A 25,673-nucleotide genomic window follows, 5' to 3' on the forward strand; every position below is an offset into this window, starting at 1 on the left:
AGGAGGTAAAACCTTTTTGACCCACCCATGTATATTAAATTGGCTGAGACTTCATTGAAAAACTATAGCAACATGTGCTCTAGGATGTCCCACGAAAACAATTTTTTTGCAGTTTTATCGACTTTTTACACGTTTCTTCAATAGAACCAATTAGGAAATGACATTTAAAGCCCAAGAACAAAAAACATGTTACACAGTGTAATCTGTCTGATGCTGCAAAGGATTCTGACCCTCTTCTTGCATCACATGCTTCTGCTTGGATTGCTTCATCAGCCACCTTGGTCATAAATGCACTCTGCATATGGTCAGAGCATTTGCCTTGTCCCAGTCTAAACCCTATAATTTGAAACAGAATTGGGACAGAATTCTATTGTATTCTGGTTCATATTCAATTCTTGGTATCCCATAAACTGGTCTTAAATATTCAGTTCAAAATATTCAGTGACTGGGACAGTGCAATCCCCCCCCCCCCTTCCTGAGTAATAATTGCAGACAGCGCTCTTATGTAATTTCTGCAATGAAGTAATTAGTTGGAGAAGTTCAAATACTTTCTAGGCTAAGAATATAGTAGAAGTTGAAGGCTTTTCAGCCAGAAAAAAACACACACATATTCTACATTGAGGATGTTTCAGATAAGGGAACATATGTGCAATTATGTGAACAGCTGACTAATTCAATCCTTTTAATTTTTTCAGTCCCAATTTTGACTCACTCCTATTAAATTCAGATTTTTATTTGTACTCAGTGTCTAATTTCTCTTTGTAAGTACAAACCTTTTCTGGATTGATTTTACGCACCCTTTCCTGTCATTAACATTTCCCCCTATTTATCGCAGGCTGCTTTATCATAGCTTCGGAGATCCTTTAATTTTGCTGCCAAATGTATTCTTCATCAAAATCACACTGTTTAGAAATGTTAGCCTGCAATTTTCCTAATAGCCGTACATTTATAGATATGGTTTCTTGTTGGAAGCTTCAAGCTCCATTATAAGCCACAGATGTTCTCTCTCCCAACACAGAGACACGCACGCTTCTTTTGTATCTCGTTCTTCTCTTTTTCTGCCATGATCTCTTTGTGCACCCCGCCTATGGCAGTTTTTTGACCACGGCCTATCAATGCCACTACTGTTGTTTTGCAAAGTAGGTCAAGAGAGAGTAACATGAGGTTTTGCATCCCCAAGAGGTCTGCGTGTACTGTTTCTACGGCTCTCCTTGTCTCTGCTAACAGGGGACCGTAGCACAGCATCATTTGTAGAGTCTCCCACATTACAGCAAATTGTGCAACATTCAGCGATAAGAGAAGCATGGAATGCTGCACTCCTCAGAATTATTCTAGTTATGAATTGTCAGGAACGTGTGGTTAGTTGTTAGCAACTTTATTATTTTACTTTATGAATGCAAAAATATTCTGCATACCATCTCTTGAAAAGGGGTCCAGTTCACATGCATGCAAGTTTAAATGTGGCAGACAAACTAATACCCAAAGTAACTAACCTTGTTCAGACATTTTTTTCTACAGCTTATTTTCCTGAGGTATTTATATTTATCCCATTCCTTGTTGTCTTTCCCATATTTTGAATCATATGGTGATAGATCTAGAAATCATTTGAGAGAGAGCTGCTCTTTTTGCCCACCCAGAAGAGACAGATGTGATCTGAACCATATGTAAATGTTTGCCCTGTAAATGTCCCAGATGTGCCTCATAGCTTGTAAATGTAATTACATGTATTCTTGCATTTGTGGGTCTAGCTTGCCAATTTCTGCTATTTTTATTTATTGTATCAGCAGTGAACCAAGGGTACAGTTGTAACGTAATTTAAAAACATAAAGTTTAAAAACTTGGCATTATATTAAATGTCCTTTGACCATTAGCTGGCCACTTGGAGTGTCTCTGATGTTGCTATAAGGTGGTCCTCCATTGTGCATGGTGGTCTGTGGTTTGCTATTCTCCACACTCATATGTTCTGGACTCCACTTTGTGGCCCCGTTTCTTAAGGTTGGCTCTGCATCTCCTGGTGCCAGAGCACAGTCTGTTCAGCCCCTTCCAAGTTGCCCAGTATTCTGTGTGTCCAGGAGGGAGTCTCTCATTTGGTATCAGCCATTGATTGAGGTTCTGGGTTTTAGCCTGCCACTTTTGGACTCTCGCTTGTTGAGGTGTTCCAGTGAGTGTCTCTGTAGGTATTAGAAACTATTTCTTGATTTAGGTTGTTGGCGTGCTGGCTGATATCCCAACAGGGAATGGGCCAGAGATGTCACTGCCTTGGTCCTTTCACTATTGGCTGCTACTTCCCAGCGGATGTCAGGTGGTGCAATACTGGCTAAACAGTGTAATTTCTTCAGTGGTGTAAGGCGCAGACATCTCGTGATAATGCAGCATATCTCATTAAGAGCCACATCTACTGTTTTAGCATGGTGAGATATGTTCCACACGGCGTATGCATAAGCAGCAGTCGAGTAGCAAAGCGCAAGAGTAGATTGGGTTGGTATATGTGATAGAATGTGATAGATACATACATGCATGCTTACATGAGCAAAGGCTTTCCTGTTCTGATTTGGTTTTGTGACAGGAGTATAGATATGAGGATTTGATTTGTTCTGGTTTTGTTGTTGTTTAAGTAGTTCAGTTTTAGACAGAAGCAGCTGACCTATCTGGTGTATCTGTGGCCATGAGGGCAATGCATCCATTCTGTTTTACTATTGCATCTCCGCTACCTATTCTGGGTTGTATAGAAGATCTCTCATAGCCAGTGGTCTTTGGAAATAGGACCCACTGCTTGGGTGGCTCTTGTATAATACTCATAACACCAGCAATAGATCCACAGATCCACTACACTGGATTCACCTGCTATTCCTGATGATAGAAATTTTCTAGGATGATCCCCCCCCCCAGGAAATCTTAATCTACAGTTTGTAATATGGGAGATTTCACCCACAAATAAATGGAAATACTGGGAAGAAGCCAACATATTAATTAGGCCATGTGCCAATTAATAATGGAAGTCTGTGGACCAAGTCAGACTTCTAATTGTCTCACAAATCTAGAGGCCAATGTGTGGTATATGAAAGCGAGCACAAATAACATCAATTTTGCTTTTATTTGCTCTTAGTTTTTAACAATAAAAATCTATACCAATCAGAGTTTGGAAAACATCCAGCATGATGTTATAGTCCAAAAGAGTCATATTCCCAAGCTGTGATACAGATGGACACAGTTTGAGTAATGAGCCTGTTGCAGATCTAAGCTCACCGTTCTAGGAAAAGTGTACACTACAAACTTGGGGGTGAGGGGTTTCTTGGGCCTTAATTGAGCTCTGAAGAGAGGCCTGAGCTACTGCAGGAGGATTCTCAAGGTCACATGCTTGGGAAAGGCCTTTCACCAATGTTTCCTGAGCAGCTGTCTGAGAATGAAAGTGATTTTGATTTACCAGGTGCAGGAGTTAACAATGAGAGTGAGATTTTGAACAGAAAAAGAAGTTTCAGCAAACAGAGGCAGTTTGGGCAGCAATTAAGTCAGTCAGCTTGAATTCAACAGAAGATAACAAACCATAACTAAAAAAGAATGTGTTCCTGGCAGTTTTGGAGTCAGGGAAGGGTTTATAATGATTCGTGGGAGACAATTGCCTCAGTTGAGGCAATGTTGGAATAACGCCAAGTTTATGTTTCCTTTGCTCTGAGTTTCATGTACCAAGGTTTGCCAAGCTCATGTTTTGCTTATGGGAATAGCTTCCTGTGTTGCTCATGGTTTCAAGTGCCTAGTTTCATGGAATTCTCTTGACTTTTTGTTCGTGTTTTCCATTGTAGTTGATGGACTAAATTGGAATATGAACTTTTACTGATGATTACTTTTTACTGCTTTGGCTACATATATTCTTCAATAAACTGCTTGCTGATTTTACCAAGCTGGTGTGGTGTTCAACGTCAGAGGTGATCCTGCTCTGGAGTACAACAATATCATTGTCATTCTGAATATTCAGAAAAGAGAAATGTGGGCTTTCAAAACACAGGACCACCTCAGCAAACTTATGATTCAATTTGCAAAGAGATTTGGATAGTGTGTATCCAAGTAATCACTGCAACCCCCCTCCCCCTCCCCAAAAAGGCGTGGATGGAGAAAGTACAGAGGTGAAAACAGGCAAAACTTATTGTGGGATCTCTCACTTTTTTCAGTTTGGAAGAGCCCAGGAACACAGTGCTGGCTCAGGCTCCTTCTACATTGCCATATAAAATCCAGATTATCTGCTTTGAACTAGATTATAAAACAGTGTAGACTCATATAATCCAGTTCAAAGCAGATAATGTGGATGATCTGATTTGATAATCTGGATTATATGCTAGTGTAGAAGGGGCCTCAGTTGATCCCCCTTGAGCTACTGAGCTGCTTGGCCCCATTTATGTGTTGGCCAAACCAAATGTGGGATCAAATGTACATACGCAAATAACCTGCCTGATTTTTTCATTTCAAATAACAAACTTTGAATGTTTAGGCTCATAGGAAGGGACCCTGTGCTTTGGTTCTAGTGAAAATCTCAAACACCAAAGCTATTGGTATCTTTATAATAACATTTCCATCTTGGGAAAATACCAATGTAGGTTCTATGTGAGTAATTTTTCATTGAAAAGGAAGTCCTGATCATGACCCATTCCTATCGTGGCTATTTCCATAGTAAAAAATAGAAATATTAAATTCATATTTGCATATAATATCAGGTTTAGGTTGGCAACATATCTAAATATGGGTCATGTTTAAAAATTACCATATTTTTAAACAAGGGGGGGGGGGATTCCTATCCTGAACATACTCATAGTGGAAATGAATTCCATTAAAATCAACAGGACAGGCTTCTACCCCAAGGCAGGAAGAATCTCCAGAATTTCCCTGGTCAAACAGAGTTGCCCCTTCTGAAAGATTCAAGGAGTGAGGAACCCATTTTTAAAAATGTGTTGCAACACCCTTTGTAGACTTCTGGCTTTTCTTTTCCTTTCCTACCTTTTGGTGGAACATTTTTGGTAGTCTGGCCTTTGGAAGGACCCAAGACATATCATAATTGCCTACTTAGTAGTCAACACCAAAGCATAAACATAAACATTTTAACTAAACAGTGTTTAAACTCATTTGGGACTCCTTTAAAAAAATCCTTTATTCCTTCCAATTGAGAAGATACATTAATTTAATATATTGCCATTTTGGTTACATTGTCTTTTAGACCTAAGGAAGGGACATCAATACTGTAGGAGGAAAGTTAAAAAAAAAACCTTTCCATGACGGAAAATCCTGTCTTGGTTGAAGTGTTGTATATTAGTCATCTAAGCTAATAATCTTTTGAACCATGTAGAGTTGTGCCAGGAATTAGCAGGGTAACAGAAGGCTATATTCCACTGTATTAATACCAGTTTTTACACTATTTTGGATGTTTGTGGGCAAATATGACACAATATTATTTTATTTCTGCATTTGAGTGTAAGATTTGTCTTAAACTGAAATATTTATGATGTCATACCAATTATTATGTTACTAGTTTCGGAAATGTCTTTAAAATAGCTGATTGATCCACGGTTTCTTTAAGTGAGTTTTGATTGCTTTATGTTAATTGGAAATGAAAGCTTGATTTTCACTGAGATGGGGTGTTCTTAACTGCAAGTGGAATCTCACAGGGCTCAGTCTAGTCCCTCACATACTAATTTTATGTATGTAGGGAACAGCAAAATTTAATCAGGCAACTTTATATCTGCATTCAGGAGTGCTACTGCTCAGTGTTGAACTATATTAACAGTGCAGTGTACTGTATTTGCTTACAACTTACCATCTGTCTTCTGTTTAATGTCTCATACACATCCCACAGGTAGAAAGAGAAAGTAAAATAGGAAAGAACTCAAGGGGAGAAAAGGTTAAGAAGGTATTGTTGAGACTCTGTCTTGATCCTGGTCTAGGAACAACATGAAATGACCAGGTGCAAATGCAATCTTATGCCAGAAGGTATCAACTGGAGATACTGGATGGTATTTTGGAAAGATCCCTGGCTAGGAAATCGAAAGTGGAGAACTAGCTGGGCATGGAGTGGGCTGTACTATCACTTTACTTTCTATGTCTTGTTCCCCCCCCCCCCTCATCATGTGTCTTAAAAAAAGTGAGGAAGCATTCAAAATAGCACCTTCCAATACAACAGTGGTTCTCAACCTTTTTTGACAAAGGACCACTTGACCAGAGACCACTCTCCAACATTAGTACCAGAAGGGTTACGCATCTGTTTTTGGTCAACTTTAGATTCAGTATGGTTATTTGGGGTGCTGATTCAGAAAATTGCATTGGATGGATCACATCAGCTCAAGTTTCTGATACAGGACATATGTCATCCAGTAGTCATCATCTGCTTGCCCATTTGTTGTTGTTGTTCATTCGTTCAGTCGTCTCCGACTCTTCGTGACCTCATGGACCAGCCTACGCCAGAGCTCCCTGTCGGCCGTTACCACCCCCAGCTCCCTCAAGGTCAGTCCAGTCACTTCAAGGATGCCATCCATCCATCTTGCCCTTGGTCGGCCCCTCTTCCTTTTGCCTTCCACTTTCCCCAGCATAATTGTCTTCTCTAGGCTTTCCTGTCTCCTCATGATGTGGCCAAAGTACTTCAACTTTGTCTCTAGTATCTTTCCCTCCAGTGAGCAGTTGGGCTTTATTTCCTGGAGGATGGACTGGTTGGATCTTCTCGCAGTCCAAGGCACTCTCAGCACTTTCCTCCAACACCACAGCTCAAAAGCATCGATCTTCCTTCGCTCAGCCTTCCCTAAGGTCCAGCTCTCACATCCGTAGGTGACTACAGGGAATACCATGGCTTTGACTAGGCGGATCTTTGTTGCCAGTCTGATGTCTCTACTCTTCACTATTTTATCGAGACTGGACATTGCTCTCCTCCCAAGAAGTAAGCGTCTCCTGATTTCCTGGCCACAGTCTGCATCTGCAGTAATCTTTGCACCTAGAAATACAAAGTCTGTCACGGCCTCCACAATTTCTCCCTCTATTTTCCAGTTGTCAATCATTCTTGTTGCCATAATCTTGGTTTTTTTGACGTTTAGCTGCAACCCGGCTTTTGCGCTTTCTTCTTTCACCTTGATTAGAAGGCTCCTCAGCTCCTCCTCGCTTTCGGCCATCAGAGTGGTGTCATCTGCATATCTGAGGTTGTTAATGTTTCTTCCAGCAATTTTCACCCCAGCTTTGCATTCATCCAGCCCCGCACATCGCATGATGTGTTCTGCATACAAGTTAAAAAGGTTGGGTGAGAGTATGCAGCCTTGCCGTACGCCTTTCCCAATCTTGAACCAGTCTGTTGTTCCGTGGTCAGTTCTGACTGTTGCTACTTGGTCCTTGTACAGATTCCTCAGGAGAGAGACAAGGTGGCTTGGTATGCCCATCCCACCAAGAACTTGCCACAATTTATTATGATCCACACAGTCAAAGGCTTTAGAATAGTCAATGAAGCAGAAGTAGATGTTTTTCTGAAACTCCCTGCCTTTCTCCATTATCCAGCGGATATTGGCAATCTGGTCTCTCGTTCCTCTGCCTTTTCTAAACCCAGCTTGAACATCTGGCAACTCTCGCTCCATGTATTGCTGGAGTCTTCCTTGCAGGATCTTGAGCATTACCTTACTGGCATGAGAAATAAGGGCCACTGTACGGAAGTTGGAGCAGTCCTTCGCATTTCCCTTTTTTGGTATGGGGATATAAGTTGATTTTTTCCAGTCTGATGGCCATTCTTGTGTTTTCCATATTTGCTGGCAAATGGCATGCATCACCTTGACAGCATCATCTTTTAAGATTTTAAACAGTTCAGCTGGGATCCCATCATCTCCTGCTGCCTTGTTGTTAGCAATGCTTCTTAAGGCCCATTCAACCTCACTCCTCAGGATGTCTGGTTCTAATTCATTCACCACACCGTCAAAGCTATCCTCGATATTGTTATCCTTCCTATACAGATCTTCTGTATAGTCTCGCCACCTTCTCTTGATCTCTTCAGCTTCTGTTAGGTCCCTGCCATCTTTGTTTCTTATCATACCAATTTTTGCCTGAAATTTACCTCCAATGTTTCTAATTTTCTGGAAGAGGTCTCTTGTCCTTCCTATTCTGTTGTCTTCTTCCACTTCCATGCATTGCTTGTTTAAAAATAGTTCCTTGTCTCTTCTGGCTAACCTCTGGAATTGCGCATTTAACTGGGCATATCTCCCCTTATCCCTGTTTCCTTTTGCTTTCCTCCTTTCTTGGGCTACTTCCAGTGTCTCAGCAGACAACCATTTTGCCTTCTTGGTTTTCTTTTTCTTTGGAACGTACTTTGTTGCCGCCTCCTGAACAATGTCGCGGACTTCTGTCCACAGTTCTTCTGGGACTCTGTTTACTAAATCTAGTCCTTCAAATCTGTTCTTCACTTCCACTGTATATTCGCTAGGAATGTTAGTGAGATCATATCTAACTGGTCTGTGTATTTTCCCTGATCTCTTTAGTTTTATTCTAAATTGGGCAATAAGAAGTTCGTGATCTGAGCTACAGTCAGCCCCAGGTCTTGTTTTCACCGACTGGATGGATGTCCGCCACCTTTGGCTGCAAAGGATGTAGTCAATCTGATTTCGGTGTTGACCATCTGGTGAGGTCCATGTATAAAGCCGTCTTTTAGGTTGTTGGAAGAGAGTATTCGTTATACACAGCGAGTTTTCCTGGCAAAATTCTATCAGCCTGCGTCCCGCTTCATTTTGTTCTCCCAGACCATGCTTGCCTGTGATCCCAGTTGTCATTTGACTTCCCACCTTGGCATTCCAGTCTCCTGTAATGAAAATAATGTCTCTTTTTGGTGTATTATCCAGTAGGTCCTGCAGATCCTCATAGAACTGATCTACTTCTGCTTCTTCAGCAGCTGTGGTTGGGGCGTATATTTGGATCCCTGTGATGTTGAAAGGCTTTCCTTGCACTCGAATTGAGATCATTCTGTCATTTTTTGGGTTGTATCCAAGCACCGCTTTAGCGAATTTCTTATTAATTATGAAGGCTACTCCATTTCTTCGATGTTCCTCTTGTCCGCAGTAGTAGATCTGGTGGTCATCTGATGTGAAGTGGCCCATTCCAGTCCATTTTAGTTCGCTGACCCCCAGAATGTCTATCTTTAGTCTTGACATCTCACCAATAACAACATCCAATTTGCCCTGGCTCATAGATCTTACATTCCAGGTTCCTATGGTGTGTTGATCTTTAGAACATCGGATTCGTCGTTCGCCTCCAGTACCGTCGGCCGCTAGCCTTCCTTTCGGCTTTGAGCTAGCTGCGTCATCACATCTGGGGCTAGTTGAACTTATCCTCTGTTCCTCCCCAGTAGCATTTTGGCCATCTTCCGACCTGGGAGTCCCATCTTCCAATGGCATACCGACATATCTCTGGTTGTACTGGTCCATTTAGTTTTCTTGGCAAGGATACTGGAGTGGTTTGCCATTGCCTTCCCCAGGGATCACGCTTGGTCTGCTTGCCCATAGAAAACCATATTTAATAATCTAAAGCTGATGTGGTAGTTGTAATCTTTTGTAGGTAGTCAGCCTCTCCTAACATCCCCCTTGCCTTGGTACGATAAGAGGGTTTCGCAAGACCAGTCACTCTCATTGCCATGTGGTTTTGAGGCAACGGTGTAGTAATGTAAGGCTGTGGACCGTATTTTCGTTCTTGTGGACCACTGGTGGTCCACAGGCCACAGGTTGGGAATCACTGCAGTAGAATGCCTCACAAATAGTATTTATACCTACCTTAGGTTTCTTCCCCAAGTCTAGCTTTCTGCTGCATCCTTTGTTGGGATTTAAGTACAGCTATTTAAAGGGACTACATACTTTAAAGGATTTAAATGTTGTTAAATTCTCATAAAATCCAACTATCAATAGCTGAATGGCCCCAAGGCACCTATTCTTTCTTTAGCTGAAATAAGTGCAATATTTAAGTCTAGGTTTGGAAATAGATGTGGCTTCAGGTGAGCTGAAATGTTTCTTTCTGCACAATTTTTCTGAGCCATCAAAGGAAGAGAAAAACTGGCGGGTAAGGAAACTATATAATTCCTCAGATTATATAACTGCTTTTTCAGATTGTACAGAAATCGCAATGGAAATAGTCCTAAATTGAAGGGCAGACTCTAGAACTCTTCAGCCTGAAAAGTAAGAGGGAAGGGATAAGAATAAGAATTTTATTTATTTATTTATGGCGTTTCTACCCCGCCTTTCTCTACCCAGGAAGGGACTCAAGGTCTCAAATGAGTTTTTAGATGAAAATGGGAGACTTTAAAGCTTTATAAACTTGACTTCCTGTTAGGATCATCAGGTGAGGCACTGAATTATTTATTTTTTCTGGCTCCTTCTAGTTTGCTGTTATGGCTAAACAATTTTGTTGCTGTTTTTAAGTGTATTTGTTCCAATTGTTATGGGGTTGTTTTATTTTAAAACTTTTTTTTATTCTTTAGGCCATTTCGAAAACTTTTAGGTGGAAATAGTGCCTGCAAATATCCATATAAATAAAAGCTGAGGATGGTTTTCTAGCTAAAATAATACAATAAAATTCTCTGGGGAGATCTATGTCAGAAAGACACGCAGTCCAGCAAAGCATTAAGTAACTGAAAACAGAACTCTTGGAATATAAATACAGGCAACCTCCAATTTATGAACAAGATAGGTTCTGTAGGTTTGTTCTTAAGTTAAATTTGTATGTAAGTAAGCACAGGCACATTTTTAAAGTATAATTCCAGTCAAATGCTTTTTACAAAAAGCTTTGGATAGCATAGGGAAGGGTTAACATCCCTTTAGTGTTTGTTTTGCTGTCTGTGCCCGTGTTCAGAAGATTTCATCTCACTTTCTGTCCCTGTGAAAATTGGATTTTGAAAAAAGTGGCTTGTTGTAGAAACAAGGATTGGTGATAAAGCTTCAATGGAGACACCATTTCCCCATGATGACTCTTCCAGGAGTGAATTTCCCTTCCGAGGGATTGGTTTCTCTCACTTCCTGTTGTCTCACCCCTATTCTTAACTATGACTCGCTTATAAGTCAGATGTTTGTAATTCGGAGACTGCCTGTATGTAGGCAAGCTGAAAACATTGATGCCTAGCTTTGCTCAGTAGTAACTCAGAGAAAACTTTATCTTATCGCTCCCTGTTCCTCAGCCTCAAGCTTTTCCCCCCTACTGTATTTTTTCTTACTGAAGCAGAATGTAATACAAAGAACATGTGTGCTAAGATCCTTTTCAGTCATGCAAACGGTGAAACTGATACTGTTGATGAATTTGGGTAGCTGTTTTATGGATGAATACTTGAGGCCCATCGCTTGAAGCTGGGAGAGAATAGTAATCTATTCTGTGATGGCTTTTCCTTTCATGCATATAAATCCTGGGACAAATGTGATAAACTTTCTATTAATCTGCATTTGATCTGCTGAAATAATAATGTGACTAAACTCTTAAAATGGCTATCGCTCTACAGAAGCAACTTAAAATGAATATGTGTATGTGGAAAATTACAATAGCAGGCCAATGGCACAGGATATTTTTACATTACTTAAATCTTGAAACTTTTCTTAAAAGGTAAAATTGTGTCCACCTGAACTGCCAAAAAACAGAAGTAAATACATAGATAAAATATCAGTTTGTCTCCAAATACATGGTTACCATCTAAGGCAGTGGTTCTCACCTTTCCTGATGCCACAACCCCTTAATACAGTTCTTCATGTTGTGGTGACCCCAACCATAACATTATTTTTGGTTGCTACTTCATAACTGTAATTTTGCTACTGTTATGAATCGGCATGTAAATAAATGATGTGCAGGATGTATTTTCATTCACTGGACTAAATTTGGCACAAATACCCGATATACCCAAATTGGAATACTGGTTGGGTTGGCGGGCAGGGATTGATTTTGTCATTTGAGAATTGTAGTTGCTGGGATTTATAGTTCACCTAGAATCAAAGAGCATTCTGAACTCCACCAACGATAGAATTGAACCAATATTGGCACACAGAACTCCCATGACCAATACTGGAAGGGCTTGGTGGGCATTGACCTTGAGTTTTGGAATTGTAGTTCACCTACACCCAGAGAGCACTGTGGACTCAAACAATGTTGGATCTGGACTAAACTTGGCACGGATACTCAATATGTCCAAATGTGAATACTGGTGGAGTTTGGGGAAAATAGACCTTGCCATTTGGGAGTTGTAGTTGCTGGGATTTATAGTTCACCTACAATCAAAGAGCATTTAGGACCCTACTAACAATAGAATTAGGTCAAACGTCCCACACAAAAACCCCCATGACCAACAGAAAATACTGTGTTTTCTGGTGGTCTTCGGCGACCCCTCTGATACCCCCTCGCCATCCCCGCCAGGGGTCCCAACCTCTGGGTTGAGAACCACTGATCTAAGGAATATTTTTTTTATTGGTGTGAAGTCTGTGTCTGGAGCAGTCCAGTTAGTGATGTTAGTGCATCTTTTCTTCATCCGCAGAGTTTTCTATGGTAAAGAAAAACCTGGGGGAGAAAACCCTGGGAAAATGCAGGAGGGTCATGCATGGAAGCTGTCTTTATTCGGACCCGAAATATAATTCCACAAATGAGGCCCTACAAATTGAGATATTCTGAGAGTTGCAGTTCAAAAAAGAAACTTCACCATGCTGTGTATTTGACTTTTATGCTCCTGGCTAGCTTCCCCTAACTCCTGCGGCAGGCGGGCAAATTATCCTTTGTATCCAAGGACATGGACTTCTATTTTTAGTTGTGAAAGTAACCTATATCTCATGAATTACGCATGGCAGTATTTCTTTAAAAATGATAAAAAGAATGCACATCTTTTTCAGAACTGGCACAGTGAGTATTAGCAGTGACAGTACACATTTTCTCCTGATAATTCTACTTTAGATTTTGCTAACGAGAAACTAAATACCAGAGTAAACACCAATGTATCCTGATCTGCTGTGCTAATCTTTAGAATTAGCTTGTATGGTCTCGTCCTGCTTTGGCAAGGCTTGAACTGATTATTCTTGCAAGCTTCGCTGGCTCACAGAGCCAGAATTTTCAACAGCTAAGGAGCTACAAACTGAGCACAATTTTATAAAGAAACTGGCATCCAGATATGGTGCTTTCTGGCAATGTAGTGCAGGTGAGAGAAGTCAGGTAATAATGTCACAAATGTAGAATAATGTATACCTTTTGCATCTATTAGAGATCTAGTCACAGGACAGCTGTCCTAAATTTTGCAGGCTCATGTCATTTAAACGTGAGCTAGAGGATCCGCTTGCTAAGTTGGCTGAGTCACTTTCAACTGACTGCTTATTTAAACTTTCTCTTGTTTGTAAATTATTCTTTTCTTTATCCTGTGGTAGTATATTTTTTCTGAATTTCTAGTTGGGCAGCCATGTTAGTCTTTTACAGCAGAAACAGACACACAAAATATTGAACCATCTGAAAGACTAATAAATATACCATGTTGTTAGCTGTAGACTATGGTACACATAATCAGATGTGTAACTTTTATCCTGTTTGATTTGGTGATGTTTGGAGGGTAGTGAGACACCACTTATTCATTCCTAGAACATTGTTACATTATGTTCATTCATGAAAGAGCATGGTAAAACATTCATAAAACTGTTTTGAAACAACCAATCTTTAGTCTTTAAGTGTCATTTATTTGTCATACTCGGGTAGGTTAAAAAAACAAGCTGAGACTAATCAACAGATTTGAGTTCTTCCTTGTTTGTTCAGTAGTGTGGTTTCTTGGGTAGTTTGTTGGGTTATAATTGGGGCAATCTGGTTCAAATCTCTCATTCACTGATAATGCTCACTAGATCCAACAGCCAGTATTCATCGTAATCTATCCAATAGGTGTTTAGAAAGATAAAATGAGGAGGGAATGCACATTACTGTTCGCTCCTGGGTAGAAAGGTGTTACAGATGTAATAAGTAACTCTTTCCCCTGTAACCTGTGTACAAGTATAATAAATAACTATTTCCTGAATCTCTTGGAACCGAGATAGAGCACACAGTTGCCATCTATTTGCTGATATTGTTAGGACAAGTATTCACCTTTTGCCCTTAATAATTAGTGTTATGACTCTGGCCAAGCTACATTGTGATAATAGTGATAGGACTCTGTCTCAACCTACATAATGACATTAGCAATAGAACTGTGTGCCAACGTGCAACCTCCCTGCCTCACCTCATTCCAGTTTTCTGTGTAGCATAACGGTTCTGCATATCTGATGTCTCAAGGGTTTTGTAGAGCTGCCCATAACTTAAGGCAAAGACCTAAAAAGTGTGAACACAATGCCATTATTATTCTTCAAACATTTTGAGCACAGGTCTCCACAAACTGTTAGTTGTAAACATTGCTGACAAATCAGATCCTGGCTAAGCAGATAATAAACATTCTAGTTGTGTTTATTGCAGTCTACCAGATGTGTGAACCAACATATTAAGTCACTCCACAACAGTATTTATTGTTTACAATCCAAGAACAGAATGCAGAACTTATACTTTAAACAAAAGATTAGTGAATCTGAAAGCAAACATGGGAAGTGGCTTTCCTATAGGTTGAGACAGGAAAGGCTAAAGAAAACTGCCACAAAGACTATGTATAGAGAATGGACTTTGGTGAAAATATTATTCAGGCAATAAAGGTTATCTACTCAGTTCAAAGGGCCCTGATTTAAGTAGTTGCCAGTGCAACAAGATAGATTAAAATCCAAAAGGACAGCAGATAAAAATGACCTGTCTCACTTTCACTTTTTATTTTGATGTTTGCAACCCTGCTGAGAGATATTAGGAGAGATTGTATGGGAGCAGGTTAAAAAAAAGAACTGTACAAGCTGGGAGTTTATCCAGATGATCTTGTGATAATAACACAAAACCCACTGGCTTCCCTGAAAAAAAAAACACATTTGGAACATTCTCCAGGTTTAAAGGAAATTGCGGCAAAACAAATTTGTTGACTAAAGTATCACCTCAGCCAAAGGCAATGAATTCCCTGCACTTTCCAATTCTGAAATGGAAAAAAAAGGGTTTAAATTTTTGGGAGTTATAATTATGAATAACAACTGCTTATGATTTCAAAACAACTATGAAAAACTCTGGAAAAAATGGAAAGAAACTTAGAAAAATAGGGAAATGTAAATTTACCTCTTTTGGGTAGAATTGCACTCATAAAAGCAAATGCCAGGTTATTTATTTCTCTTTCAATTGGTCCCTGCTATAAGAAATAGAATACATTTATGCACTTGCATAAAAAGAGATTTCCAGCTTTGTCTAACAGGCAAAGAAATCCACAGTAAAGTTTAAAGCAATGCATGACGCTAAGGAAAAGTGTGGCCTGGAATTCCCTAAGGCCAAATTATGATCATGTTTCAAGATGGCACCACACGTTCTTTGTCGTCCCTGATAATGGGGAGAACTTTTAATTGATTCTGTACCTCAGACTCCAGAATGATCCTTGACCCTTTCTGTCCAAACCCTCCAGATGCTTTCCTCCTGTATTTGGTACTTGAGCTCCTCTTCAGAGACATCCCCTTTGTGTTCCTCGTCCAGGACAGCCTGCTCTACTCTAACCAAGACTACCTCTTGTTCCCTAATATGTGTGCTAATATAATATTATTATGAGAGTTCTTTGGGAAGAGGGAGGCTTCAACCTCGCCTTGCCCCTGTGTGCTGTTTGTCAGGCTACTGGGAGCTGGATTGTACTTGATAATAGGACATAAAAGAGCAGCCCTCTTCACCAGCAGCAGGATCTTGGTGGTATAGCTTGTGGTAATTTGGGGGAGGTCACCACTGGGAGAAATTCAGCGTGTGTACAGGGAATAGGAGAGTACCTTCTGTAATATGAATGGATGATTCATAAAGACTGTATGTGTTATATTGAAATGAGCATGCATAAACCCTGTATGTTCTGTATAGATATAATCTGTCAAAATAGATTTCTTATCTCCAAAATATTGTACTGTATTACAGTACTTTATTTATACTGTGCCTCCTTTGAAAAGCCAGGTTTAGAAGAGGAAAATAGCTAGAAATGGTTTTACAAAAATTCAATAAAATTCAAATTTACATTATGTAAACAAAAATCACACTGCAGATACAATCACTAGAAATGTGATAGCATTTTGACACAGGAAACGGAAGCTAGGCTGCTCTCAACTAACAGCAAGGTACAAATCATGGTGGTCTTGATGGTCATTTTATACATACAAAATTGTCAAAAATGTTTTGAATTTAAGAGTGTTATTCTATCAGACTTTGGATAGTGTTAAAAATCATGTCACCAAATTTGTGATTGCATTAGTATAGTTTTACCACTAGAAACTGGGATTATCTTTGTATAATATGCAAAACACTATATTTGACCTTGAGGAATCAAATATTTTCAGGGTGATATTTTCCCCAAAGACAGGCTGACAAATACCATAAAGCAGGCATGGGAAACAAGTGGTCTTCCAGATGCTGCTTAGACTGCAATGTCCATCAATCCTAGGTGCAATTATCAATGGTGAAGAATCATTGGGCACAGCAGTCCAACATCTGGAGAACAACATATTCTTCATCCTTGAATTAGCCAATATTTTCACTGTTCTCAGTGAAAGTATTGCATACTTTCTATAGCACACTTTGTAACACATTTTCTTTAATTTCAGGTTTAAAGAAGTGAAAACAGCTGGTGTGGCAGTCAGAAGATGGAAAACAACATAACAACAATATCTCGTGAGGAACTGGAAGAATTAAAGGAAGCATTTAGTAAAATAGGTAAGTCTGCTGAATTGTTACAGACTTCATCTGAGAGTAAACAAACAGAAACACCATTAAAAGGAAGATTATACATTTTCTGCCATACCCATATCCCACCACATTGTCTTGGTTCTCAAAATACCATTGGGAAGCCTTCAGTGATTTCAGCTCTCTACTCATCTTAATTTGTTTATTTATTTTGTATCAAAAGGATTGCAAAAATTAGTATAAAACTGAGAAAAATAGAAGGAGCACAAGCGGCTAACTGTCTTTTGACCAAAAACAGGCAACAGCAACAGCATTGTCTGTAGTCTCCAACAATTCTCTGTATATGAGGCAGGGCATAGTGAACAAGCATAAAGATGCGGAGTTGTCTGTTCTGCTCCACAGTGACACAAGGAATTACCAAGTCAATAGGCCTTTGTACTGTGTAAGGCACAGTATGATGACTGATTAGTAATCTCACTGACTTAGTATTACTACTACTGGTACTTGCCAATACAAAGATGCATTTAAAATATATTGGGATGGATTCGAAGATTTACTTCCTCCAATGCACAGTATTTATATATTTATTTAGGGATTTAGGATATGCATAGTGTTAACTGTACAAATTAGGATTGTATACAGTAAATCTAAAATACTAAAAGCCATACATTACAGCAAAAGCTCTGGAAAATGTTAGGTTTCTTATGGATATATGTTTGTTGCAGATATATGAACATCCTTCAAACTACATAGAAGAATTAATACTAAGTGCATGGATAGTGTAATTATATGGTTTACAGAGTACATTTTGAACTTGCCACTCACTATGCAAGGGTCTAGAGATGTTGGGAGCTGGAATATACTTGCCACCATCTCTCTATTCCCAGTTTTAGTGCATTCAGATGAATGTCTGAATAAGGCTATTAGTATATGTGAAGCAGTCTTCTATGCATCTATAGGTGGGCCAGTATATTGTACCCATGAGGAGAAACTTTTGCATTCCTATTTTGTAATGGGTAGACAAAGAAAGGAAACATGCTTCTCTTAAATGTTGTCACAGTAATATTTTCAGGGTGGGTTTAATAGCTGAGAGAAGAAAACGGCCTATGTATTTAATTGTATTTGCTTAGTATGTTGACATTGTAATTCCTCAGCATGAGGTGACATAGCATAATAGTTATGGCATTTTTGTAGACTGATAGTAACCTTCATACATTGCCCATACCATTCTTCTTGGGTTATAAAAGCAGCTTGCCACTATTTTTGGTTCCATGGTTTCACTCTGGTTTCTTGTCAGCAATTTGCTGCCATATTAAGATTCAGGTTACAGGACACATCACATATTTTTATGAAGTCACGTGAGCTCCTGGAATATTTGTAACTTAACTATATTTTAAAACAGTTTTAAAGCATTTAAAGCAGTGGATGGATAATTTAGCCCATGCCTCACATAGTTCTTCATGTACAGTTCAAAGGAGCTGAACTTTGTGATAGTGACTTGTGTTGTAGAAAGTGCTGTTAATAAATAACTTTAATGTGTTGTGTTCAGTCGGAAAGTGCAGTTAAGGTTATAATGGCTTGCTCCCTGTCACCTTAAAACTAAAAAAATGTAGTGTTGAGCCTGTAATCCTTGTAAGTTTTAGAGCTCAATTCTCTGATTCCGTTGTCTTTTTTTCACTAGTCGATGGTGGCCATTTGCAAATGTAGCAGATAACAAGCAATAATTATTCTGAAAGCATATACTTGAGTGAAAGCTGATCTTAAGGAATTGGCGAGAGATAACATGTGTTACAGAGACAGGTTATTTTTCTACTCTGCAGAAACTTCCAGCTCTCCGTTGTCAGTATAGAATACTAACCTATCTGAAAGTATTGCTAGGCAGGAACAAAGATACCTACACTGGGATAAACGTAAAACTGCCATCAATAATCATTAGTACAGGAAAACCATTTGGCCATCCCTCTGATAGCAAGTCTGGGTACTGAAGTGGTTATGGTGGAAGCCAAAAGGTGCCATTCAGAAATAAGGCAATAGTGTGTATATATCCTGAAAAATAAGCCAATAGTGTTTGTGTATGTGTGTGTTTATGTACCTGTCTATTATTTATTTATTTATTTACAGTTCTTATATTCCGCCCTTCTCACCCCACAGGGGACTCAGGGCGGATTACAGTAAACACATATATGGCAAACATTCAATGCCAGTTTGACAAATAACGTTTAACAGACAAATACACCGAGGCTATTTAACTTTTTTCTGGCCGCCAGGGGAGCTGCTGCTTTTCATCGTCCATCAACGACACCGATGAAGTTCTTCCGCATTCCACATTCCCCGGAGTCCTCTTTCTTTATGGCCTCATAAATTAGTTAAATTTAGCCTCCCACACAAGGTGGTACCTTATTTTCCTACTTGACAGATGCAACTGTCTTTCGGGTTGCAAAGGTCGACAATGGGCTACACAATGGCTGGACACCCACTCCAGCCCGGGCTGGCTTCGAACTCATGACCTTTTGGTCAGAGTGATCTTAATGCAGCTGACACTACGAGGTCTTTTGGCCTTCTCTACGAAACAAGGCTGGTGTTCCACTATATAACTCTCACAATTTCATAGCATTGAGCTATCATATGGCAGGAAAGTGGTATCAAACAGCATGCATTATACAGTGCAGATGCATCTACAGTCTTCTGAGCTCAATAGCTGCATGATGAGAGAGAGAGAGAGAGAGGCAGCAACATAGGCAAGCCATATCTCAAACCAAGAATCCCAGAAATTGCTGCTATCAGCATAAACTACATGTCTCTTAAGGAGCCTAGAAAAAATGTCATGCTCACTCCCCATTTAATGGACAGGGTCATAAGCCATAGAAGACCATGAGTACAAAGTATTTTCACATGCCCATTCCCATTGGAAATGGATGGATGGTCATCTGTCAGGGGTGCTTTGAATGCAGTTTTCCTGCTTCTTGGCAGTGGTTGGACTGGATGGCCCACGAGGAATCTTCCAACTCTATGATTCCATGATTTGTCTTCAAGCAACATTCTCCTGCACCTTATAGGATGTTAATATTTTTGGGACTTTTGTGTAAATACTGCTGCTGGAAGGAATAACTTGTACATGCGTGGAACACCATGTGCAGCTTCTTGAGTCATGGCCAATGTGCTTAATGTTACAATTTTCAAAGCCAGAGATTTGATTCTTGGTGATCATCAAGGCAAAATGCCATGTAACAACTCTTGTTTATATATTGTTATACACTGCCCTGGCTTTGAGAGTGTCATTGGGCAACACTGAAATAATATTTTCTTAGCATAAGGAAGTATGCAGTAAGCTTATAGTGTCTTTTCATAGTATCTGTTTTATTTAAAAATATGATGCAGGGATATCATGCAAGCAAATAGATGCCTAAAGCGGGCAGCATGACCGCTGCTCCTGCATCACATTCACAGAGAGCAGTGTCTTCAGACTACAGGAGCTAAAAACTTACAGATTTGACCTCTTCTAAGCCTCACAAAAGCTATGGGAGTCAGCTAAGGTTCAATCAGCCGTTCTGCCTACACAACCCACCTGCAGGATTAGAGAGCTGTCGGTTTTATCTGGCACCAGGGGAGCTGAAGCTCCTCTGCACAAGAACAGGAACTTTCTGTTTGTCTCTTGTTAAGATATCTGCTGAAGCCAGGATTGAAAAGTGCAACTAAGGTCCTTTCAAGCTGTGCCATTTTTACTGTTTATCTGCAAGAACTTGTAAGCAAGGGTCTGTGAAGGAACGGTGATGTTTTCTTTCCCTAAGTTCACTTCAAAATTGACAACACTGGGAACAGGCAGAGACACAAACAGAGTGATGTTGAGAAAAGTCATAATGTTCCAGTAAATATTGTGTTTCAGGAAATAATCACTTTAATATGTCATCTCAATTTCCTAGAATTAAGATATTTAACAGAAGTGTTATAGGGCTGAAAAATTCCAGGGAGGAAATATGGGGATAGGTATGAGCTTTTTAAAATTTGTTTTGATGATGATATTTGTTTATATCCTGCTTTTTCGCCCATAGCTTGGGAAGTCAGGCTTTGCAATGGTAGTCCACACTCCTGTTATATCCTGAATAGACTACTGCAATGAGCTCTATGTGGGGTTGCCTTTGAAGACTGTTCTGAAGCTTCAAGTGATCCAACAAGTCGCAGCCAGGTTGCTCACCAGAGTGGTGTACAGGGAGTATACAACCCCCTGTTACGTCAGCTCCACTGGCTGCCCGTCTGCTACCAAGCACAATTCAAAGTGCTAGCTTTAGCCTATAAAGCCCTAAACAGTTTTGGCCCAGTTTATCTGTCTGAATGTATCTCCTCCTATGAACCATCTCAGAGATTAAGTTCATCTGGGGAGGCACTGCTCTCTGTCCCACCTCCTTCACAGGCACAGTTGGTGGCGATGAGGGACCGGGCCTTCTCAGTGGTGGCCACTCAGCTATGGAACTCCCTCCCCAGTGTTATCAGGTCAGCCCCCTCCCTCTTGACCTTGAGAAAGAAATTGAAGACATGGTTCTGGGACCAAGCCTTTGGGTAGAAATGTCATGCAATAAGAGAAGAGGGAATATGTGCAATCATGACTGGAATGGACTTGACTATGATTACGGATTATGTGATTTTCAATAATTTTTAAAATGTTTATATTATTTTTTAATTTTATGTTTTAATGTATATGTTTATTTTATCATTTGTTGTTTGATAAGGCATCAAATTGTTGCCTATTGTAAGGCCACACTGAGTGCCCTTCAGGGTGAGAAGAGAGGGGTACAAATGCGGCAAATAAATAAATAAATAAATAAATAAATATTCTCTCCACAAAGGAGACTCAAAGTGGCTTAAATTTAAAGCATTTCAAAACAATTAAAAACCTACAAATATACATTATGGTTTTCTTTGGTGATAATTAATTACATTGACCTTTGGACTAGAATTCACAGAACCCACAGCCATCCTGGCTGGGAGAAGGGGCTGTAGGAATTCTGGTACAAAACTATTTTTTTCTCATTTTTGCTATCATATTTTCAAGGAATATCTGAAACTATGAGCTGGGCTTGACTGAGTAATCAAGGGTAAAAAGACTTAAGACATTCAAGCTCCAAAAATAAACTATGGCAAATAAATTAACAACTGTAATTGAGTATTGATTATCAGTGGAGAGTATTTTGTTATAAGGTAATTGATATTATTGATATTTTAAGAAAATCTGAATATGCAGAAGTTGAATATTTGATTAAAAGGAATTCTATAGCTTTGATTATTTCTGTGTACATACTAATTTGAAAATATTGATGTATATACACTGCAAGAATTAGTTGACTATTAAGGAATTCTGTTTTACTGATTACACAAGCCAACAAGTATTTTCCATCAGAAATAATTTTAAGTCATTCTGAAGTCAGATCTGTGTTCATTTTTTCTTTATCATGTGTAGTTTTGCGATGGGGCTAATCAAATAATTAATGAATGTACACACTGTTATCAATAGAACCTAACTCATATCAGTGCCCAAATGCATTTATTTTTTATTAGCCTTGTCGCAAAAACTACACATGATAGAGAAAAAAAATAAACACAGATCTGAATTCAGCACACAAAACTCTATAAGAATGACCTAAAATTATATCTGTTGTCTTGTGTTACACAAGTATGATGTGAAATGTGCAGACTTTATAGTAGTCCACTGCAATGTACCATTCATCATATTTTTAAAAGTTGATGTGATTGAAAAAATAACGACATATTTAAAAGCAGCATAAAAATTGATTTAAACTGTGCTACTCTCATTTCCGATTATTGCAAAAAGTTTGATTTTGTTGGGTTGTGTTATTAGGGGGGTTAAAACTATTTTAATACTTAAGGATTTTTAGTATTTAGTTGAAAGGACTGAATTACAATAAGTTAAATGGCATAAAAGCCCTTTTGATATACTCTTTTTAAAATGTATTTACCAGGGGTCCTCAAACTAAGGCCCGGGGGCCGGATGCGGCCCTCCAAGGTCATTTACCCGGCCCTTGCTCAGGGTCTGAAATGTCTGAAATGACTTGAAAGCACATAACAACAACAACAACAATCTTATCTCATCAGCCAAAAGTAGGCCCACACTTCCCACTGAAATACTAATAATTTTATATTTGTTAAAATTGTTCTTCATTTTAATTATTATATTGTTTTTAAGTGTTTTTACACTACAAATAAGATATGTGTAGTGTGCATAGGAATTCATTAATTTTTTTCAAATTATAATCTTGCCCTCCTACAGTTTGAGAGATTGGGACCTGGCCCTCTGTTTAAAAAGTTTGAGGACCCCTGGCATATAGCATGAGAAATATAAAGACAAAGCTATCTCTACCTATGCAAACTAATAACAATGCAGCTGTAAATGTATGCATTTGTCCAGAAACCCTACTGAATTGTGTTCACACAATAAAATAAAAGTAATGATGTGGATAATTACAACATTACATATTATATTTACAGATATTGACAATAGTGGATATGTCAGTGATTATGAACTTCAAGATCTTTTCAAAGAAGCAAGCCTTCCTCTACCTGGCTATAAAGTCCGAGAAATTGTAGAAAAAATCATCGCAGTAACAGATAACAACAAGGATGGTAAAATCAACTTTGAAGAATTTGTATCAGTAAGTATACTACTCTCTCAAGCTCTGTGTTTACCTGGAGTGACCTGTTTAGTACTATGTAGTAGGTTATAAATGAAATATGAGGTCATTACTAAACTATACTTTTCAGAGCTTATTGTGTTACATACTCTAGCTTTCTCTTATATAGTACACCTCTATGTGGTGTATTATCTTCATGTAATGTATCTGCACACTAGGAATGTGAGTAGTACTGATTTCTTTGCCATGCTAGTTAAGGAATAGCGATAGGGCTCCAACTCCTACAGTGGTATTCAGTGGTGCGGCTGCATTTAGTGAAATAAGCAGGGAGTTTATGGCCATATGCCCTAAAATAATAATTTAAAAGTTCATTTAGTAACTTTTTAAAGAATAAACAGTATATCCTTTAATGAAATCCATCTGATAAAATTGGTTTCTTAGATGCGAGGCTGTCTAAGATTTCCAAAGAGTTGCAGCAGGAAATAGAAGGAGATATAGATGTACAATAAAAGCAGTGTGTAAAAGGTGTGTACATCTTAAGAAGCTCATGACATCTTACGAAGCACATTATTAAAATCCCTTATCCCTCAAAGAGGAAGAATGGTTGAGATATAAAGATATTATAACATTTGGAAATGATATGTTCAAACTAATAATAATAATAATAATAATAATAATAATAATAATAATACAATGTTCCCTCCCTATATTGCGGTTTGCTTATTGCAGACTCGCTATTTCGCGGATCTGCAATAAGCGGAGGGGGGGGGGAGCCAGGTGCTAGGCCATACTCTGGGGCTTGCTCCTGCCATTTGGCAGCGGCCTCGTCCTCTTCGCCGAGTCTGCTACTTGCTACCTAAGAGGCCATCAACTTGTCCAAGGGGCCTCAGAGGCGGCGAGCAGCACATTCGGCGAACAGGACGAAACCACTGCCAAGTGGGCGGAGCTCCTTACTTCGCGGATTTTCACTTATCGCAGGTGGTCCTGGAACAGATCACCTGCAATAAGTGAGGGAATACTGTAATAATAACAACAACAACAACAACAACAACAACAACAACAACTTTATTCTTATATCCTGCCATAATCTTCCCAGAGGGACTTGGGGCAGCTTACAGATGGAACAAAGTGCCTAAAAAAAACATAAAAGTGAGCACAATCTGAAATACAATAAAATAAAACACATGCACATATAAAAACATCAACTCAGACTCAATCAAGCTGCGATCCTCTAACCGTGGTGGTAAATTACTGTGACCATGGCCGGGCTGTAAACATTAGGAATAAAATCAGTGCCAGTTGCAGTAATGGGATAAAGTGCAGGATGTGCGACTACTATGCAGGACAACTAGGGGCTAAATATTCTCAAAGGCTTGATTGAAGGACCTTGTCTTTAAGTCCCTACGAAAGGAGGACAGTGTGGGAGCCTGTCTGATCTCCCTGGGGAGGGAGTTCCAAAGTTGTGGGGCCACCACCAAAAAAGCTCTCTCCCTCGTCCCCCACCAACTACATTTGTGACGGTGGTGGGACCAAGAAGAGGGTCTCCCCAGCAGATCTCAGAGCCCACATCGGTTCAAAAGGGGAAGGGGTCACGAAGATAGGCAGGACCCAAGCTGTTTAGGACTTTATAGGTGGTAACTAGCACTTTGAATTGGGACCAGAAACTTATCGGCAGCCAATGGAGTTGTTTTAGTAAGGGCATCATGTGCTCCCTTTAGCTTTGGACCAATTGCAGTTACTGAGCCGCCTTCAAAGGTAGCCCCATATAGTGTGCATTACAGTAATCTAATCTTGATGTAACTAAGGCATGGATTACCGTGACCAAGTCTGGCTTCTCAAGGTATGATCGCAACTGGTGCACAAGCTTTAACTGTGCAAAGTCCCTCCTGACAAACTGAAGGAAGAAGTTATACAAATAGGGTGGTTTACATATGGACAGTTAAATGAGAAATATGGGAATTACTTAAAAGAACAGCATTTTGAAAATGGATCATCAGAATTGGAATAAATTCCATGGTCAGGAAAAACCAAGTATATTGGGAGGATTCTAGGTTGCAGTTAAAGAAGTACTATGAACTGTTGCTAAAAAACTTATCACTTAAAACTTATGAAGCTTCCAGGTGGAGGGTGCTGGGATCACATTAAGGGCATATCGTTCATGAAACAGACAAATCGTTATACTCTTTCTGCTTTCGTGGAGGGAAGAAAAGGTAATAGGACGAGAGAAAGAAATTTCAGACTCTATGGTGTTTTTCAAATCATATGGCTTGGCTCTCTAGACCTCCCTAG

General features: G+C 39.4%; 1 protein-coding gene across 4 annotated transcripts in view; it reads left to right on the forward strand.

Annotated features, from left to right (window-relative positions):
- The window catches only part of PLS1 (plastin 1), a 72,071-nt gene that overhangs the window by 13,905 nt on the left and 32,493 nt on the right, over positions 1 to 25,673 (forward strand). For 3 of the 4 annotated variants that reach the window (XM_060767784.2, XM_060767787.2, XM_060767786.2), the window contains exons 2-3: positions 16,665 to 16,773; positions 23,242 to 23,405. In XM_060767784.2, the coding sequence (XP_060623767.1) occupies positions 16,704 to 16,773; positions 23,242 to 23,405 (234 nt within the window). In that variant the 5' untranslated portion in view covers positions 16,665 to 16,703. Of the gene's footprint in view, positions 1 to 13,015; positions 13,145 to 16,664; positions 16,774 to 23,241; positions 23,406 to 25,673 lie in introns of those variants that run through there. The other variant, XM_060767785.2, reaches the window with a different exon arrangement.

This window comes from Anolis sagrei, chromosome 3 (assembly GCF_037176765.1).
Source record: "Anolis sagrei isolate rAnoSag1 chromosome 3, rAnoSag1.mat, whole genome shotgun sequence".
Lineage (NCBI taxonomy): Eukaryota > Metazoa > Chordata > Lepidosauria > Squamata > Dactyloidae > Anolis > Anolis sagrei.